The following is a 21575-nucleotide window of genomic DNA, read 5'->3' on the forward strand; positions in this document are numbered from 1 at the left end:
GTATTGCTTTATCTCCTGTTTGGGCCCAAATTTTAGGAAGACATAATTATTTGACAGTAAAACTAACATTAATATACATTTTTTATTTCTTATGGAACTGTTACAGCCGTCCCTAATTAAGTGTGTTAAATAAAATAATTAATGCACGGAATTTGAATTCTCACTGCACGGATTTTAAATCTCACTGCACTAACGTGCCAGCAGGCACGTTAAAAATGTAGTATCTTTGTTTAAGACCTAAAGATATTGAGAATCGGACTACGAGTTTCCATTACCATGATTACGAATACTTTCTGATGAAAATGTTTTGTCATATTTCTTACCACGGGGCTCTATAATCGGTCCACAAGGATTCATATTTTATCCTATTGGAAACATTTTTGTGGACATGGCCTGAGTTGTCATTTTTATGCTGATTCTTAATTTGACCCTAAGATTATTGGTGACTGTGATCGTGTGCCTAATAATCTTGCCTCGTATATTTCAGAAATAATATTAGTGCATTCTCAGAATTTACTGGTTCCAGTTTACCTGTTATTTCTCTCCCTGTTTGTTAATCTCATTTAGTACTTCATAGTATAGGGGCCAACCCCATGATATTTTTGTGTCGTTGGACAGATGTTTCAAATGAACAAAACATGTCGAAATATTCAAGGGAGCCGGGACAATCTTTGTGCCATCTTAATTTGTAACCCGCGCGTTCTATCACGCTATAAAAAGATTTTTAAAACCATTTTTAGCCAAAAATTCTTTCAAACATTTTGATATATGATTTGTCCATTTGAAGCATACGTCTTACGAAACCGTTAAATAGAGCACTTTTGGCTGCTTGGTCTCTGTATTGTCAATCATCATTTGATTTGCTATAATTGTTCGTTTTATAGAATAAATGCAATCTATCAAACCCTTTTTTTCTCTTTTTCCTTAGATCCAACTTCCCAAGTAACGATTTTGCCAGTCATTCTGTGGGGATACAGTGGATACAAACTTCAACATGACTGAAGCAATGCCGCTGAATGGACAAGTTGCCGAACGGGACCCTGAGAAGGCCGAAAACAAGCAACGAAAGATATCAGGAGGATGCAGAGAGGGATGTTCGTCCTGGTTTCGTGCTAATATGCTTCTCGTGTTTACTGTTTTTGGTATCACCGTCGGGATGGCACTAGGTTTTGGTCTTCATCCATACGACCTCTCAGAGGAAACCATCCTAGCCATAGGTTTCCCTGGAGATATCTTCATGAGATGTTTAAAATTACTGATTCTTCCTCTTATTATTACCAGCTTGGTAACAGGTTTGTTTAATTGTTTGTTTGTTTGTTTAACTCTATGAGAACTACCTGCCGATTGGCCAAAATGAATATTGTGTCCAATTTTGAACCAATCAAGGAGGGTATTAATAAGATAATCTTCAAATGCAAGTTTGACCATAAATAATGTAAAGCCTATAATTGGCAATTGAAATGAGCATTTCAAGTTATCAACCAATCAGAAATGCTGTTAGATGTCCAGTAATGTTCGCTCCGTCGGACACACACTTGAGACCTGATGGGTCCAGACTAAATCAAAAGAATTAAGCCAGGCTAAAAAATAAGAATAGGTATGCTAGCCAAAATGAAAAGAAACAAAGGAACAGATTTGAAGATAAAGAACAAGGAAAAGATGGCCACATCTAACAATTTACTGTCAGCCTTCGGGTCATTTTTGGGTCCTTCATTAAAATGATACAAATTAAGCAATTGACTCTCTTGCTGTTTTGTAATTGAAAACTATGATAGCAAGTGATGATGATGACGACGATGACGATGATGATGATGAGAATGAGGATGAGGATGACGAGAATGATGATCATAATCATGATTGTGTTGATCATAGCTTAAGGAGGAGGAGAAAAAGAGGAAAGAGGAAATCGGCGACGAAGATCTTAATGATAATGATTAGTAAGGCGATCATCACGCGGCGGATAGTGATGTCCTGAATGGCTTTTCATTTTTGTCACAGGTTCAGCTAGTCTCGACGCCAAATCTAGTGGAAAGCTCGGTGCAAGAACAGTGGCGTACTACCTCACCACAACCACTATAGCAGCCATCATCGGTTTGGTATGCGTGTTAAGCATTCAACCTGGTAATTCGGCTACGAAGCAGTTAAGCGATGAAGTCGTGCCAGAGTTGCAGGTGTCTACCATCGATGCCATCTTCGATCTCTTCAGGTGAATTGTGTTTGCAATTTTATATGCACAAAATTAACATATATTGTGAGGTGTGCTCTAGGGGAGGATCTGCACCTTTTCTTATGATTCATGACGCGTGCCATTTTATGCGACTGTCCCTCCATCCCCAGGGGAGTTATTTATTTTCAATTTCATACCCAGGACCAAGAATGCGATTAGACAAACGCTGGAGTTTGTCTTGAATTCTCCACATTAAGATATATTATGAAGAAATATTTCTGATAGTAAGCGTAAATATCAGTTTATACTCGAAATTATTTCAAAAATATCAAAAAACTGAAATTTGTCAGAACAATTATTTGCTAAAGCACTGCTATAATTGAAGACCGAAATAAAAAAAGGCTAGTTTGCGTATGACGCCCTGTCAACCAGATCAAAAATGCTGCACTGCGCAGGTCAGCAACCAATCACATCGCGCCTTTGCCCTGACGTCAGACGTAAACCAGTCTTTTTAATTCAGTCTTCAATTTTAACGGACAAAAACAAAGCAAAATGCAGTAATTGTGTCTTTCTTTCTCTCTTTTTACTTTTAATTTGATACATTTCATTCGATACTTTTTAACAGGAACATGTTTCCAGAGAACCTTGTTCAAGCGTGCTTTCAACAAGTAAGTGCATAAATGGTCATCAAAGCCATTTCAGACCCAAGTTTAATCATTTTTCCGTAACGCCAAGATGGAAGAGGAAGTGTACTTGCAAAGTTTTACAAAAACTGTATTGATTTTGCTAGTTTGGCATCTTAGCTGTGGTCTGTGCCAATGTTCTAGCAGTAGAGATCTTGTTGTCTATGGGGTGTGCACAGAATTAGGAGGTCATTAACCTCTAATTGAACCGGTAATCCTTTACAGGTACTCCTCGATTGGCATCATATCTCTAGTTTGCGCCAAGGTTCTAGCAGTTAAAGATCTTGTTGTCTATGGCGTGTACACAGAATTAGGGTCAAAGGTTATATTCACCAATAAAACTGTTCATTCACCCATTCACTCAGGTACCATCCTCCTCATGGGGTGGATTGCAGTCTGTCTTGTGCGGAACGGGTTGCGGTGTATGCGATCATTTCGATCCAGGATCTGATGGTTGATTCCCATGATGTTCGTGGACGTCCTCTGCTTCAGGTGCTTCAGTGTTCTAGCAAGATTACCTGCACTGCTATGTGACCAAAACACTGCAGCCTGTGTTCTCTCACAGTTGTCAGGAGTCTTTCTTTTGGATCAATCTGTACAAGGACCTGTGTTTAAAAAAAATGCGTTAGCTGCCAAAAGAGTGGCACGCATCCCACTTTATAAGTTAATGTTATTAAAAACAGATTGACTAATAATAATATATTGGTGTTCGTTTTTATTAGGCTGCAACCAATTATAAAGACCAAGATATTACAAAGCGAGTGCTAGCAAACACCACTGAAACTGAACTCAACACAACCTACAGTCCATTTGACGCCGAGAATATTTCAGGAACTCCGGCGTTTGTGACCGTGTCTCTTGGCACTAAAGAAGTGCGTCAAATACTATATATTGACAGGATGAATGTCTTGGGTAAGTGATAAATAGCCAATGATTGAAATAAAATGTAATATGATGAGAAACACCCATGCATTCTGTAAAAATAAGCATAAGTCTCGCAACACAGAGGCGACGACGGAGCAAAACTCGCACAACTTTGTATTTGACTAGATACCTCCGTAGACTAAACTTTGTGGTAACCCAGCAAACACAAAACGTTTTAAACAGGTTATAATTTTAGTTTTGGTTTTTATAAAAACGTTTTAATAACATTAAATATTGGGTTATATAATTAGGTAATGAAAACGTTTTTAAAAAGTTTGATATGAAAATACACTACCACAACAATTTTTAAAATGTTGTCCAAATGTTATTGTAAAATGTTTTTGCAAACATTTTTTGCCAAATATATTGTCAACATTTCAATAACATTTATGTCAGAATATTTGAAGTATAAGTTATAAAAAATGTTTTTGAATGTTATGAAAATATTTATACCCTTTATATATCCTTTAGATAACCCGACATTTAAACGTTTTCTGTCAAACTTCTCTAACCTTCTGCGAATAATGTCGAAAACGGAGAAGTGGGTAAGTGCAATAGCTGCCCTGTGATTTGGCAATTTTCAGTATATTGTACTCATCATCTACGCATGGAAGCTACACATGACAGCTATTGCACTTACCCACTTCTGGCACTGGCAAAGGCTTTCTAGATTATCTGAAAGGTTGACAACAAGAAAGGTTTAATTGATGTGCCTTTTTATATGATTTTTTATCAGGTTTAATTGTATTTTGCATCGTATTTGGCATTCTTCTGGGTGCAATGGGACCAAAAGGCAAAGTTATGGTTGATTTCTTCACAATTATTGGTGACATTACCATGAAGATGGTTATGGGTGTCATGTGGTAAGTATCACTATATGGACCACAATGGCCTCATTCCAATTGCATAGTTCAATAACCTCAATTAAACAATCATATGCAAAATTTGACCTCAAGTTGTAGGGTATGAGTTTTTGTACCCAAATTTTCAGAGGTCATTCAATGAATATACAAATGTATTGGGGTTAAAGAATAATGTGCCCTGATAGATGAGCATGTTGTGGATCCTAGTGTATGCGCAAAGAGTTTTCCAATGTGATCAAAGTACTAGGCCCCCTTGGGTTCGATAAGTTCGATAAAGTTGTATAAACTTTGGGCATTAAATTACTGAGTCTTGCCATTTAAAGTGGAACAAGATATTGAATCAATAAAAAAGGATAGAAATACTAGCAACCAACAGGTGTTTGTAAATACAACTGTACTACTGGATGTTATCACTGAGGTGTATTTGTTACATAATAATATTATTTTTATCTTATAAACTTATTTAAATATCACATGAGACCTTTGACCCTGTACACATGCTCTCCGCTTGGCATCTTAGCTGTGGTCTGTGTCAAGGTTCTAGCAGTTAAAGATCTTGTTGTCAAGGCGTGTACAGAGAATTAGGGTCAAAGGTCATTAACCTTTAATCCTTTACAGGTACTCACTTTTGGCATCTTATCTCTGGTCTGTGCCAAGGTTCTAGCAGTTAAAGATCTTGTTGTCTATGGGGTGCACACAGAATAAGGTCAAAGGTCATTAACCCCTAATTAAACCTTTAATATTTTACAGGTATTACCCTATTGGCATGATAAACAGAGATTTTCGGCATCTTATCTCTGCTAAGGTTCTAGCAGATAAAAACCTGGTTGTCTATGGGGTGTACACAGAATAAGGTTAAAGGTCATTGTACTCTAATTAAACATTTAATCCTTTACAGGTACTCGCCGATTGGCATCTTATCTCTGGTCTGTGCCAAGGTTTTAGCGGTAGAAGATCCTGTTGAGTTCTTTTCTATGCTGGCAATGTTGATCGTCACATTACTGACAGCTTTAGCGCTACATACGACGGCATTGACGTCTATCTACTTTATTTTAACTCGGAAGAATCCCTTGATTTTTTTGAAGGGTGTCGTGCAAGCCTTGATGACAGCCTTCGCTACACAATCAAGGTAATAATATATAATAAAAAAAAACCTTTTTACATCATATACTAGCTCTTCAAAAATGCTATGTTTTGATGCAAACCACATTGAACATCTCGGTACCAAATTACCAGTTGCTGAAAACATTAAGAAACGAAAGAAAGTACCATTTTGCCTGTAACTAAAAATCAGTATTACTGATATAGCAGTCATTTTCCTGTGTTAAGTTTGACATTGCATTCCACCCAAGCAATCAATTTTGAAAAATGTGTAAGTTTCTTTATACCCTGCCATACAACAGTGACAGTCTCATGAAATCATGATGTGGTGAAGTGTGGCGTCCCTGGCAACATTTTTAACTGTTTAAAGGGATTGTGAGCATTGTAAAAGTCAGTGTTAATCTGGACACCAGTCTTCAAGATCTGTCGTTCTCTTCATTATGAAGCTGTCAAAATGACACACAAACTTGTCAGCCGAAGCTCATTTTGGATACATTTATGTCCACTCATCATGTTACCGAACATTACAGACTATTTTTATCAATGTTTTAGCTGAGAAATGTGGTAATAATTAATTCAACTATATTTTGGCAAAATAATGTCTCCAGCAACACCTGTTACCAACTGTCAACATTTGATAACCACTTGCTGCATGCAAAGGTCACTTTCTGGAAAGCTGGACTGGTGGCATGAACAAGATCATATTACAACTGACTCCTTGGATAAGCGTAGCTTCGTTAGGAGATCAACACTTGAAGACTTGAAGACAAACCATTGTATGTTCATCTCGGGATCAGGGAACGAATTCATTTGTGTATTAAGAAGAATTGGATAAAATTTGAAGGGACTTAAGTACCAAAATGATTCCTTGAAGCTATTCATGTAAAGGTATAGGGTAATGTATTTTGTAACCTTTTATTGCACTACAGTTCGGCAACCCTTCCAGTTACTTTTCGGTGTTTGGAAGAAAACTTGGGCGTGGACAAACGCGTCACTCGATTTGTTCTACCAGTTGGAGCAATAATCAACATGGATGGTACAGCTACCTACGAAGCTATTGGAGCAATATTTATTGCTCAACTCAATCGAATGCCACTCAACATAGCACAGGTTATTGTTATAAGGTAAGTTAAGCAACCTTAAAGGTCCCTTCAATCACTCTTGTTATGCAGGTTGTCATTGGTCCAATCTATTGTGACTGAGTAATTTTTCCATTCGTACAAACTAATGGAGAGATGAAACAATAGCATGCTGTCACAAGAGTGTGTTAAGCCGATGTGAACTTAGATTAGGACTTAACTTGACCAGTTGACGTATATCCTCAGGCCGGTGTGACCCTTTGATCTCAGACCAATCCACCTCCACCACGGTATAGTCTCCTTGAGCCTGATGTTCGGCTTCCTGTAGTGGCATCCCTATGTTATGTTTTACTTGGTCTTTCCATCTGTTAGGATTGAGACCTGGTGGCTTAGGTCGTTAAGGTATAAGCGTGCAGAGGTGCTATAGTTCTCGGACATCGTCCTAGGATAATATTTACATTCCGTTTTCCAATTGCGTTTATTTTTTCAGAAAGGATTATAGAATCAAGAGATGAAATGCTTCCCTTAAATGTTATGTTTGTTCCATCCAATATCGGCCCAAAACCTTGAAATTTAAATTATTAAATGCACTTATCGATTTTATTTTAAAGCCTTTCGTTCTTATCTTCCCTGTCGTCCTTGTTGTCTTCTATTTCATGTATTTACAGCCTTACTGCAATATTGGCCAGTATTGGCGCGGCAACTGTCCCTAGTGCAGGACTTGTTACAATGCTTATGGTGTTGACTGCAGCAGGCCTTCCAACAGAAGATGTAGCGCTTCTCTTTACTATAGACTGGTTTATGTAAGTAGAGTAAATTGTGTGGGATTATTCTAAGAGTAGTTTGTTTATTCTTTCTTTACTACTTTTAAAGGTAAACAATATATGCAGAGAAACTGAGAGGTAAGGAACGTTGTCACAACATTCAAAAACATTTTTGAAAACTTATTGCCAAACCTTCCAGTCACTCTCCCTGTCACTTTCTTGTTTACGGAAGGGACTAAGTGCTATGTGGTCCAGTTTCACGCGATCCTGACGTCTTGTATTCCTGACATAGCCAGCTTGAAGTAATGAAATAGTAAAGATATAGAAATAAAGAAATAGTTAAGACAACTCTGGATCTCAGGAACTCATGAAATCTGTTCAATTAACACGGCATCACTATTTTGAATGCAAATCCAACCGATTTTTTTATCATGAGTCTAATCCGTACTCTTTTATGTGCGAACGTAATTCAGAAAAGGGCCCAGTTGGGACTCAACCAAGTGCAACTACGTTCAATAAGCTTACATACTACATCAGTTTAGGAACTCAGGACCTCAGGATCCTATGATCATGAGTTCCGGAGAAGTCAGGATCTCGTGATCACGAGATCATGACTTTAAGTCAGTTACAAACTAAGCCCCATGGCTGTTAGTCTAATCCGTACTCTTTTATGTGCGAACGTAATTCAGAAAAGGGCCCAGTTAGGACTCAACCAAGTGCAACTACGTTCAATAACCTTACATACTACATCAGCTGAGGAACTCAGGACCTCAGGATCCTATGATCATGAGTTCCGGAGAAGTCAGGATCTCGTGATCACGAGATCATGACTTTAAGTCAGTTACAAACTAAGCCCCATGGCAGTTAGTCTAATCCGTACTCTTTTATGTGCGAACGTAATTCAGAAAAGGGCCCAGTTGGGACTCAACCAAGTGCAACTACGTTCAATAAGCTTACATACTACATCAGCTGAGGAACTCAGGACCTCAGGATCCTATGATCATGAGTTCCGGAGAAGTCAGGATCTCGTGATCACGAGATCATGACTTTAAGTCAGTTACAAACTAAGCCCCATGGCTGTTAGTCTAATCCGTACTCTTTTATGTGCGAACGTAATTCAGAAGAGTGCCCAGTTGGGGCCAACCAAATGTAACTACGTTAAAGCTTACATACTACATCAACTCCGGGCATCAACTCACTGTCTTTTATATGTTTTGTTCCACAATAGGGATCGTTGTCGAACGACAGTGAATGTGTTGGGTGATTCTTACGGTGCGGCTATAGTTCATCATCTGCTACGAGATGACCTGAAAGCCATCGACCGGAATCGTGAAGCAGAAAACGAGTATGCTAATGGCAAGGAATATGACGATAGCGTCCAATCTCCAGGAGGCAACACAGTGACGTCATTTACATTTGAAGAAAACAATGACGATAATGCAATTATCAATGCATACACTACTTAAATTAACTCCCGGCCTCTGAGCACTATCTGCCGATCTAACATTGCCTCTGATTGGTCAATTACGTGATACCTTCACTTTGAATCTTTGATCACCAATCAGAATGGAGCTTTGCAAATAATTCACCCCAATTTTTGTGCGTGGTGAAATTAGTGACAATGTTGCTGATTGGTCCAAAACTTCTTTTTGACCAATAGGCAGGTAGTTCTCATAGGGTTAAGAAACTCACACAGCCATGGCAACTGTACATTGTACAATGCTCGCCTCTGCCAAAATGTTTTTGACCGACAATTTAATAATTTCTCCAATTTATCGAACCTAAATATTTTTGGCACACGAGCGATGTGAAATCATTTCCTCAACTTATGCGAAACAATGTCTCCAATTTGATTAAATTTCTTCAAACGCAATGGATTAATTTCTCCATTGCGATGAATTAATTTCTCCAACGTGATGAATGAATTTCTCCATCATCCTCTGCATACATTAATTCAGATTGAGTTGGTTGGTCCCACCGAGAACCTCATAACCATATTTTCTCCATCAAAATGGTGATTTTGATATCAATGGAAAGCCAACATTTTCCATTTATGTAAAGTATAAATGCTGAAAGATGTTTATTTTGATTTTGTATGCTAAAAATGTAAGAACTCCTTAAATTCAAAACGAAAACACGTTTTGAATTGTGGATGTCAATTTTACATTAAAAATATTGTTTAACAACAACAGTCCAAGTTTGTAACAACCGCACATTTTATTTTTTAAATGGCTCTTGCAATTTGCCAAGAATAGTCACTTTTTGCCGACAAAATTAAGAATTGGGGGTGGGTGGGTGTCTCAATCAGTAAATCGTATTGAACTAAGAAGTGTTACAGAAAATGCCGGGTTATAATTATGAAAAGTATAAAAGTTTGTATAACATTCAGAAAACAATTTTGAAAACAAAACAAAACAAAGCATTCTAACATGATGACAAAATATTTTCCTACACCATGAACAATAATATTTTGACAACAGTTTTAGAGTGTAACGTTGTAGTGATTTTATATATAAAAAATGTTTTCGTGACCTTTACATAACCCGACATTTAAATGTTATTAAGGCGATATAATACCCTGATTTTCATCAGTACCCATCTTCTTTTTTTTGTTGCAAATTTATGAAGTATATAAATATGTTCATCATCTCATGTCCTGAACTTATAAAATATCTCTACATACAAAGTGGTTTTAAACCATTTTAGAAAATCATTTTAGCCCTATATATTTTTTTGTTTACTGTATCCTGGTAACTGCACTGAGATGTGTGTTTCATAACAAACCATAATTTCTTCTATTGAACATGTCCAAGTAGAATACATGAATAGAATACATTAAATCCTTTGTTATACTATCTATAGAAATGTACTCACTGATCATAACACTGAATAAATGAAATACGCCTAATCTCTTCCACATATTTCTTCTACAATTTAATACTACACCATGTATGTATCTTCTATAATGTGTTGTTAGGAAAAGAGATTAAAAAAAAAAGGCTATAAGGTCATCAAAAATCAGGTTATAGGTCAATTGGTTCAGGTCAAATTCAGGCATCAATTTTGAATACATGTGATAGTCTGTGATATCATACATGTCATAATGAGGCATCAATTTTGATATTTATATTTAAATATGTGAGGTGGATATACTAAAATACCTTGGGATGTAAATGGTGAGTACAATTTAGATTGCCTAGTTGAGATGGATTGGGCAAATAAATATAAAATAGTTTCCAAAATCACACAAATGAAGCTTACGGAAAACTACCTAATATGGTGGTATAGGTGACAAAAAATACAATCTTTTTCAACATTGCTGTAGTGTGGTTGTGGTAACCTGTTACCTATGGCTTAATTAAGTTTCAGTGACATAGTGTCGCAAGTTCAAAATACAAAATATAGCTCAACATTGAAAATAGAAGCATTTTAACCGGTTCGTTTTTTGATAGTTGTGGAGCACCAAGTTCATGAAGTCATAAAAGAAATCAGGGACCACTTATTCCCATTTTACATATCAACATTATTTCCCTAATGTGTTAGCAACACATATCCAAAATTTTAACGAAATCCGTTGATAGTAAGCTTTCCAAAATGAAGTGAATTTAAAACATCAATGATGTACCACTTTTTGGCTTATACCATTAGAAGCATGTATGCGTCATTGATACTGATGCCACCAATTGAACGAGAAGATTTGCCCCTTCATTTTGCATACCACTTTGTCCAATTTCTTTTTCTCATTTCTTCACAAAATGCAAAAAAATGCAAAAAAAAAAAAATGCAATGGGTGTAGTAGGCCTACCCCCTTAAAACCATGGAGATTATAATAAACATTCGTTAATAATAATAACACATACTTGTTGGACCTTATTTTGCTACATAACCAAGGCGGCGGAAGCGGGGGATGTGTCCCCTAGACATTTTTCCACGGTTCATGTCCCCCTAAAAATCATGATAGATAAGAAGACAAAATAAAGCAATAATCCATATTGAATATTGACTTTTTTGTTCCTTTATGATTCGAGTCGAGGAAAAGTGTGAGGTATAGAACAACTTGATCGGACCATGTTTTTCACTATAGTTACCTGGCGGCCATCTTGGATTTGACACCCTTAGCGCATTTGGAAAAAAATGGCTCAATATTTTGAGCAAAGAAACACATTCAAGTGGAATTTACTTTTAACAAACCTTCTGCACGATATTGCATTGCTGCCCAGGCTAATAATATTCCGGGATAATATTATGTTAGAATGTTTGGAAGCTTTTTTCCACTAACTTATGTTTTCAATCATAGCCGGCCGGCCAGTCCGCGGAAGAATATTGTAAAGTCTAGAGCTATATCCTTTTCTGATCTTCAGTAGTGTCCCACGCCACCATGTACAATTATACAATCATTATTGCGCAAACAAAAAAAGACTGGGGAATTCCCTCATTCCTAATTACGGAGGCATGTTACGGACCTGCAAACTAGGTTTGTTTACTGACAAATTTTTGATTTTTGTTTAATAGTTGTTGGAATTATAAAATCAAAACAAAGATTGATAATGTATACTAAATGTTGACGGTAATATGTCTTGCACAAGGACATGCATTATCAATATGCTGAATTTCAAGACAGAAATTTAGTTTAAAAACATGTAGGCCTAATGGCTAGTGTAGCCTTCCGTCGTGACGTGCCATGATCGCCTCGTGACCGGTCACTGATAAAAGTGCCTTCTTATATCAGGCATGCACATAATAGTTCCCGTACGTTTCGAACCATTTTGGCATTTTTGGTGAGAAAACTGTTCTTGATTTTCAACTAGTGAAACCAAGAACCCGGGACCAAGAAGAAGGTAAGCTTACGTTCTTGTTCTGGTATATTCAACGTGTTACATTTATAAGGTAGCTCGGTAGCAAGTGACAATGACAACATACGGAGTCTATACGGGATTGACTTGTTGACATGCTGCTGTGATAGCAGGCTTTATTAGTCGTTTTATATAGGTCCTACATTAATAAGGGGCTGTGCAATAAATTATGAGCCCTGGGGGAGGGTAAAATGGGGGGGGGGGGAGCAAGAAATTTTTGGCGAGCGAAAAGGGGGGGCAAGCAATTTTTGGCGAGCCGAGAGGGGGGGCAAGCGATTTTTGGCACACATTCATGGGCGCCTTTTAAATAAAACGCTCTAAAAAGACTTGGGAAAACAGTACGGAAATGCTTTAATAGGCCTATGCCGATTTTCCTAAATATATAGACCATTTAAGGTTTGCAAATTGGGATCCCAAAAATTTAGCATGTGTAAAGGGGGGGCAAAGATTTTTGGCGGGCCGAGAGGGGTTGAAAGCGATTTTTGGCGGGCAGAGAAGGGGGCAAGCGATTTTTGGCGAGCCGTTCGAAATTTTACCCCCGAGGGGGGGGGCTCGTAATTATTGCACAGCCCCTAATCTAAAACTAAAACTCCATCTGTTTCATGACGTAGTTCATTGAACTAGAAGTGACGTAATGAATCGGACTACCATAGCAATAGATGAATACAATTTTGACTATATCGCCCTACACTACAGGCAGGTTGCACTCATCATCTGTGTATGTCTGCAATCATAGATTGAATACAATACGTACCGCTCTTTTCAAAGATACTAATCTTACAGGTGCGAGTGATCACTCTTTTCAAAGATACTAATCTTACAGGTGCGAGTGACCAACATGGTATGGTTCAATGCATAGGTACCGCGTGAATGTTGTAGTGCAGGGCGATATAGTCAAACCTTGTATTCATCAAGTGCTATGGTAGTTAATCCGATTATTACGTCACTTCTACAGCGAATAGAGGCCGTCAGCGTTTTTCAAGCGTGACTCATGACAATAGTGTTTGTATACATGATTCGTACCCACAAGCTCCTCATTCACTTGCTTTAATATGATTGAACTCTATAGATTGACGGACTGCTAGTATTGCTCTATACCCGGGGTGGGCACATCAAAGTATTTTGATGGATATGTTCCCCAGGAATTTTGACGGCGTACCGGTAAAAGGGGGTCTTTTGGAGCTGCAAACAAGTAAAATGAGGACTTTTGGAGCTGCGAACAGTCGAAATCAAGGATCTTTCTTGGCTTTCTGGTTGAAAATCGCCTGAAAAATACAGAAATACAAGGAATTAGCAATTATGGGGTCTTTTAGAGCTGAAATTATCAAAATCAAGGGTCTTTCGGAGCTCTATTTTGGTCAAATATAGGGGGGTCTTTCGGAGCTGTGAAATCCAAAAAGGGGGGTCTTTCCGGGGGAGCATACCCGTATTTTGTGTTAAGTGCCCCCACCTGTTGTTCATGCCCAGAAACTTTGAACACAGTTTACTAGTACCCACAAGATGGCCACTGTGACGTCACACTGACGGCCTCTATTACAAATACTTTCATCATGTTCATATTATTGCTAAATAGATCGAGGCGATTGTATTGAAAAACTTATGTAATCAGTCGATAGTGCGGACATTTCTTCACTAGCAAGCCACGCATAGCCTTTTGTTCCGACCTGTTTAATAGTTTTGAGACACATAATGGGCCGAGGGACATCCGACTAAGGATATAGAGGTTGTGCATATGACGTATCATACCGTAAATATGGCGGACTACTCAAATGCATTCAACAAAAGCATGATTGCAATCTACCGCGACAGTTCGTCTCGCACACATAACAAATGCACTACGATCAAATAGGTTGATGACAACATTTGATTGAATGGACTGCACTGCGCCATGATTACGGTGAAGGACATCAGTTCAAATCCTTTGTTTGGAGCCAATCAACCTCTGTAGATGTCGGAGCCTGCTATGTCATCTCATTTAGACTGCCTCCACCAGTGGTCTACACTGCTCGATAGTACCGAGTGTTTTCGAATGAGGGCAGCTGTCGTATTTGTTTTTTCTGCACATATAAAATCTGAATTTTTGTCAGGTTTTGATTTCAAAACGCACGGATGTTTGTCAATACGCTCGCTAGCGACTATCATGTTCTTTGAACACATATATTCAAGTGCAAGCCTTACAATTGGCTTCTTTAGAAACCAAAAAATTACGGGAGATATTCATCATTTTCTACCCCGGTATCCAAAGATTTATCATCTGAATATCAGATCGCGCATAGTAGATACACGTGTATTGATCCCGGGTATTGATTTAGTTTCCCTGCCTGTACAAAATAATTATTTCCCAGGCGTTGTCGCTGTGCCCCGTGAATTTAGAGCCCTCTCAAGTTATATGTATGAGCCTAGACTTGAAACAGTAACCAATGGATACTAAAGTGCACTACGTCAGCGAATAGTTTGACTGTGTACTTTTAAATCATACACCCTGATTAAATAGTGCAATTGTGACCTTTGTATGTTTACCTCAACGTTGTCTCATCCTGACCTTATTAATACTATTGTACCTTCATGTTTCTAATCAGATGAAGTTATTGTTAATTATTATTATATTATTACAGATAAACTATGGCTGCCTCAATGACTAGGCAATCTTGTGACCTGACTAAGTGTAGTAAATGCCATCAACTTCTAAAGTCTCCTAGAAGTCTTCCATGCTTGCACAGCTACTGCACAACGTGCCTTGAAAAACATGCCAAAGATTCATCACCCAACAGTAAGGTGAAATGCGTTGAATGTGGAGAAGAATTCGACATCCCACCAGGTGGCTTGAAAGAATGGCAACCACTGGCGATTGTTCATCGGTTAACAGAGCAGAAAGCGATGCAGATGCAACTGATGTCAGAAGAAACCATTCAATGTACTGCTTGTGTTTGGTTTGGAAAGGAAGGTATTCTTTAATATGTGACTGGATAGTGGATACCACGAATCAGCCGTAAAGTCGGCCCGTTCAATTTTGTTTTATTTCGTGTTTAGAAAATAGCCTATATATCATAAGCTTTTAAATGGTATATTATTTGACTTCAAACGATATCCAGAAATGGGGTTATAGTTTGTTGAACTCTGTTCCTTCAACTTTTTTCGATCTCTTTTTTCCACATTTCTGGTAATAAATATCAAACAGTCATAATTGGCGGTCATTTCAAATCATCTCCAAGTCAATGAGGTTCAGGAATGTCCTCTCATTATTGTTGGTTATACATAAAATGCTTTGTTATCCAACACTTGAACAGAATTTAGCCAAAGCAAACAAAGACAAGAACTCTTCTATAGAAATAGGTAGAAGCTTATTATCCTCTTCAGCAATATGATTATTGATTGGTTTAAACAGTGTTTGATGAGATACTTGTCGCACCTTTTTGAGATACCTATGAATACGACCTTCACGTACATTTTACACTGTAACTCAGAATGCAAGTTGCCGAGTTTACGGCTCATTCGTAGTGTCCACTCACATATATCATACTGGTTAGAGGTTATTTAAAATAAACGCGAGGGAAATTTAATACATGTGATGCACTCGTTCTCCAAGCTCTCTATCGCGCACATCATATTAGTAAATAGTTGAATCTCTTCAGGGAGATCAGGGAGATAACTTGAAAATCATATATACATTCACACCTGTAAAGAGCTGTAAAGTGTGATGTGACAGTAAAAATATTAGTAAGCTTGTAAGATCATTGAGCAATCTTCATAAATTTCGCTTGCTTACAATTTTTGAGCTATACTAATAAAGTTGATGTGCTGGGTGAAAATTACCACGGTTTCAATTTCAAACTGTTACACAGGCGAAACTGTTGAAACATTATTAAAAGCTATGAAACAAAGATCAGATATTCAAATGTTGATCATATTTACACGATTAAATAACATACGAATCGAATTCCGCGAAACTCGCGCTAACTTAATCATTTTTACATTTACAATTCCATTCATACAGAGGAACAAGATCGCAAACCTGTCTCGCCTACCGCCATGGCTCGATGTACGGATTGCGATGACTACTTGTGTAAACGATGCTTTGCCATACACAAATCTCAACGATCTATGAAAGACCATCTTGTTTTTACACTCAATGAACTTCGTGAAGGTAAGGTCCCGGATGCCAGTGCCATTGAGCAGAAGATGTGCGTGAAACACAAAGGTGAAGCTCTGTTATTCTATTGTGAAACCTGCGATGTTCCCATCTGTCGCCAGTGCGTCGTTATAACACATCGTCATCCAGAACATAAGCAAGCTGAGTTGGAGCAGGTCGCTACGGAGAAGAACGAACAGCTTCAACAGATGCAAGAAAGATGCGGAAAGAATGAGGAAGAAGTCAATAAGGCTTTGCAGGAAATCCGTAAGATCAGATGCGATTTTGAGCTAGCTGTTTCAGAAGCTAGGATCCAAATCAAAGGCACTGTCCAGAAATTGAAGTCTTCTTTTTTGAAGCGTCTCGATGAGGCGCAGAAGGATACAGAAGAAGAGTTAAACACCGTGGAGAAGGAAGGTCTAGAAACCATCAAGACCGCCAATAACCAGCTGACTTCCATCATATCGCGGATTTCAACAGCAAAGGCAGTTACCAAATTACTGAAAGAAAATGGATCTGAGTTTGAAGTCGCTTCTGATTATGGGAGCCTGAAAGCTGTGTTAGACGATGTCGTTGCGGCAGAGCCTTCCTCGATTATTCACGCTGGGAAAAGTTTGACTGATGTCAAATTCGAGGACAACAAAGATCAGAATTCAGACAAGATAGTCATTGGTCAGGTTTTGTCTGGTAGTACACGTAGTAAACGTGAGAATAAGACGCCTGTCTTGAAGATGGAATTCGGAAATGTTGGAATAGAGAGCTCAACCGCTGCACTAGATGTTGCCGTGACACCAACAGGAGCTATCGCAGCAACAGATCACAGCACAGGGAAAGTCAAGATTTTTAATGCCGACGGTTCATTCAAATCTGCATTCAACGTCAATGTAGGTGTCGACGCTGGGAGATCATCCAGCCCATGGTGCATTCAGGTTGGCCCTGACAATTTGTTCTATGTCACCGATACTGCATCACCTTATGTGAAGATATTTGATTTCCAAGGGACTTATAAACGATACTTCCATACGGTATCACCAGACAAGGTTGCTTACAACACGCATGGATCAAGCAGTGTGTATGGCTTAGCATTCAACTCTGACCATCATGTTCTTGCAGGGAATACAGCACACAACTTCATAAGTTGCCATTCACTGGACGGAGTGCATCAGAGGAGTATCAAGTTGACGATTCAGCCATATTTTCTGGCAGTCACATCAAAAGGCAGCATCCTTGTCAGTTCTGGCTCATCCGGTGATGTTCAAATCATAGACGAAGCAGGAAAGATTCTATCAAAACTTCAGACACCCATTGGCGTTTCATCCTGGACTCCCTCAGGTCTCGTAATAAGCAAATGCTTTAACGCTGACGACGACGAAGATGAAGTGTTTGTAGCTGATAACGCCAACGGACGCGCTGTCTATCGCTACTCCGCTTCTGGGAAATACATGGATTGCGTGACGAAAGGTTTTTCACACTATATATACGGCATAGCGCTATCTGCTGACGAGAAGCAACTGTTTGTGGCATGTTTCAACAACAAGTCAGTAAAGTGTTTTGAAATTTAAACTTGATGATGTGCTAAATCTTCGGACTGCTTAAAACTGTACGAAGAGTTTACTAAACACATTTATTCGATTTTATCTGTTTATCGAAATCATTAAATTTGCATGTCAGATTCTTATGGTTAATTTGTAAAATATTTTAACAACTACATAACGGACTCGTTTGAAATTTCACGACCATAAGAATGATTGTATAATAAATTGATTCATGAGGGTGCATGCGCGTATGTAGGGGTGTGTTCGGGGTGGGTTGGTGGTGTGTATATAGGGTAAGTGGGGTGTGTAGGGGTGGATGTATTTAGGGGTAGGGTGTGTGCACTGTTTGCTGTGCGGTTTCTGTTTATAGTTTAGTAGTTTGATTCAGATTCAAGGAGATCCGGTATGGGGAAAGTCTGCTAAACAAAAACATTTTGTCGGGACTTTGTGTCTTTTTGGGTTACCAATGAATAAAGGTGAGGTGGGGTGCGTGTGTGAGGGTGTAGGCTGTAGGGTCTGTGTTCGGTCTTAAACCTAATGCCATGTGCAGCTAATTCAGTTCGGGGGCACTGCTAATTCAAAGACGTCTCTGATATCAAAGACGGGTCAGTGATTTCACATACGGGGGTCTGTGATATCACATATGTCGTGCTTTTTTTACATTTTGGCGCTAGATGCAGCACATCGGAACGAAGGTGACTGTATCGGAATATGCTTTCCTATGTTTAGCAAATATCTGCCTGTGCAAATATCATATCCATCTGTGCAAATTCTGACAAATGGTCCCAGAAAACACTTAGATTGGCAAAATCGAGCCATTTATGGCCCAAATCCAACGTTTTAAAGTAACAAAACATCCCAAGTCATGGGGGAGTGAATATTTTGGCAAGGCAAAAAAAGGAGGGAACAATGAATTTTTGGCCAGTCAACGAGGGGGGAGGGGAGCGATTTTTGGCACGCATTGTGGCGGCACCTTTTCAAAAATATATTCAAAAATGACTTGAAAAATGGTAGGCCCTACGGAAACGTTCAGGCCAAACCTCGTGGCCTGACTCTTGCACACGTGCATGGAATGAATTCGGAGAAATATGGACACTTTTTATTGATAGGGGTAGGGTTAGGCCTATGTTATGATTAGGTGGCTCAAAATAGATCAACAAATTACGGTAAACCAGGCGCGTGCCCACTGCCCAGGGAGTGGGGCTTTGGGGCCTGCAGCCCCGGGTCTTAAAAAAATGAGGGAGACAGAGAGAGTAAGAGAGAAGGGAGAGGAAGGTGGGTGACAGAGCAGTGGCATAGCTTCACAAGGACCTTCTTCACAAACTTTGGACCTTTTTTTGACTAAAAAAGCATAACAGAACATATTTTGTTGCTCGCTACGGTCGCAAATTAGGATTTTTTTTTTTTGGGGGGGACTTTTGCGCATCATAATTATGTTCATGCTTGAAATTTGTGACACGGTAGTCGCATCCACTGGAAATCCGTTCTAATACATATTATGCATTATAATGACATGGTTATATGGCCTATAGGCTATGCTTAATCATGCTGGTCGGAAAAATAAGTTAATACAAAATGATGCACCAATTGGCTTTTAGTTTGAGGATAATATCCCCCTCACAAGTCGGGTCCGTTGAAATCTGTTATGCCCAAAATAATACGAATAATAAGTGTAAACTTTTACATCAAATGACTTTATTGTGCCTTTCATAACTTTTTAAAATAATCCTCCAACTTGCAAGTATCCATATAGGCCTAATTGAGCAGGTTCATACCCATGCAGAAGTCAGGTCCGCAGGAAATTTGTTAGGAATTATAGGCCTATCTTCATAGATATAATGACTATAGGCCTATTATAGCACATCCCCTCAAGCACCCCTTGCGTCAAAACAGAAAAGCCTAAACTTAGGCTGAATTGGAGGAATTGTTGAGCACGAGTGTTCATATAGGCCTAGGCCTAAAACTAAAATTCGCGGCTCAGTTGGAAATCTGTACAAAAATATATGCTCCGAAAATAACCAATAAACATGTTTCACCAAATGGCTCCATTGGGGCTTTCACATTGAAGAAATTACTAATTCGGAGGGGGAAGGGCACATCGCCCCTCAGACACCCCTAGCGAGGCTGCCGCGCCGATGTTCATCCTTTCGAAATTTGCAGTTCAGCCCCCTACGGTCCCGGATTCTGGAAACGCCTAGTAATTCTAGTAATAACGATGATAATAATTTTCAGAAATAAAAATGTTTTAATGAAACAGTGACAAAAAATGTTTCTAGTTTCGTCTTGGTATTGGTTGAAATTATTTCCATGAGTCGGGCCTGAACAATTAATTTTCTACTCCCCCCTATAATTCAATTATAATGCAATTCAAGTATGAGTAGGCTACTCTATGAAATATTAATGTAAAAGTTTGGTGCATTCATCACCACGTGTTGAGTTTTGATGTGTCCGGAGAATTGAAAGTCTGCAAAATGTCGTCGAGGAGGGAGCAAAGTTATTCTGCAGCATTTAAGCTCAAAGTTATGAAAAAGAGCAACAATTGTTTTTAGCATTCTCCGATTTCTCACGTTCACTAGAAAGAGTGTATCCCGAGCCCGATTTAATTCATAAATTGGATAGTAAAATTAACAGGAGCTAGCAGGCACTTGGACTAGCTACAACCCTGATCTGCACGCTGATTAGGCCTACTCGCAAAATTATTCCCGTTGCGCCAGTTCATGTTCACAATATCGTTTGCGGCTGGGTTTTGAGACTAGGGAGTATGTGATTTATGAGACGTCTTTGAATTATGATACTGTCAGGTGACTCGGTACTGACTACTGAAGAGTCTTTGATATCAGGGACGTCTTTGAATTAGCAGTGCCCCCGAACTGAATTATGGGTTCTGGAACAACCTCATGGAGATTTTTTTCCTTGTGGAGACACAAAAGAATGCTCCATGAGGAAAATATTAACAATTGCAACAATATAGTAAAGGTCTCCAGGTGTCTACCCTGTGGGGTTGTTAGTCTTTTTAAAGGTGTGTGGTCCCATAAGTATGCCATGTGAAGCCAATATGGTTTCAGGTACAACCTTATCACTGTGCTTATTCGAAACTGGACAACACTCCTTCAGTCCGACACTGCGCTAGTCCGAATCTGAAAAACACTTGCGCTTGTCCGGAACTGAAAACCATTGCGCTAGTCCGAATTTGAAAAACACTGCGCTAGTCCGAATTCTGAATTTGGGAAACACTGCACTAGTCCGATATTCGGACTACCGCAGTGTTTTTTCAGATTCGGACTAGCGTTGTGGTTTTCAGTTTCTGACTAACGCTATGGTTTTCAGTTTCGGACTAGCGGAGTGTTTTTAGATTCGGACAAGCGCAGTGTCGGACTGAAGGAGTGTTTTCCAGATTCGGACTAGCGCAGTAGTTTTCAATTTCGGATTAGTGCAGTGGTTTTCATTTTCGGACTAGTGGCGTGTCATTCAGCAATA

At 38.9% G+C, this 21575-nt stretch overlaps 2 protein-coding genes across 2 annotated transcripts; both read left to right on the forward strand.

Annotated features, from left to right (window-relative positions):
- The first annotated feature begins 932 nt into the window (after positions 1 to 932).
- LOC140135753 (excitatory amino acid transporter-like) lies at positions 933 to 10326 on the forward strand. Its single transcript, XM_072157366.1, has 9 exons — positions 933 to 1292; positions 1999 to 2206; positions 2793 to 2835; positions 3573 to 3762; positions 4511 to 4637; positions 5536 to 5766; positions 6668 to 6862; positions 7486 to 7620; positions 8810 to 10326. The coding sequence occupies exons 1-9, from the start codon at positions 995 to 997 to the stop codon at positions 9045 to 9047; spliced, it is 1665 nt and encodes a 554-aa protein (XP_072013467.1). The 5' UTR covers positions 933 to 994; the 3' UTR covers positions 9048 to 10326.
- Positions 10327 to 15053: 4727 nt separating this feature from the next.
- LOC140135754 (uncharacterized) lies at positions 15054 to 18648 on the forward strand. Its single transcript, XM_072157367.1, has 2 exons — positions 15054 to 15378; positions 16429 to 18648. Exons 1-2 carry the CDS (start codon positions 15057 to 15059, stop codon positions 18123 to 18125), a joined length of 2019 nt encoding a protein of 672 aa, XP_072013468.1. The 5' UTR covers positions 15054 to 15056; the 3' UTR covers positions 18126 to 18648.
- The last annotated feature ends 2927 nt before the right edge of the window (positions 18649 to 21575 follow it).

This window comes from Amphiura filiformis, chromosome 16, assembly GCF_039555335.1.
Source record: "Amphiura filiformis chromosome 16, Afil_fr2py, whole genome shotgun sequence".
NCBI classification, from domain to species: domain Eukaryota; kingdom Metazoa; phylum Echinodermata; class Ophiuroidea; order Amphilepidida; family Amphiuridae; genus Amphiura; species Amphiura filiformis.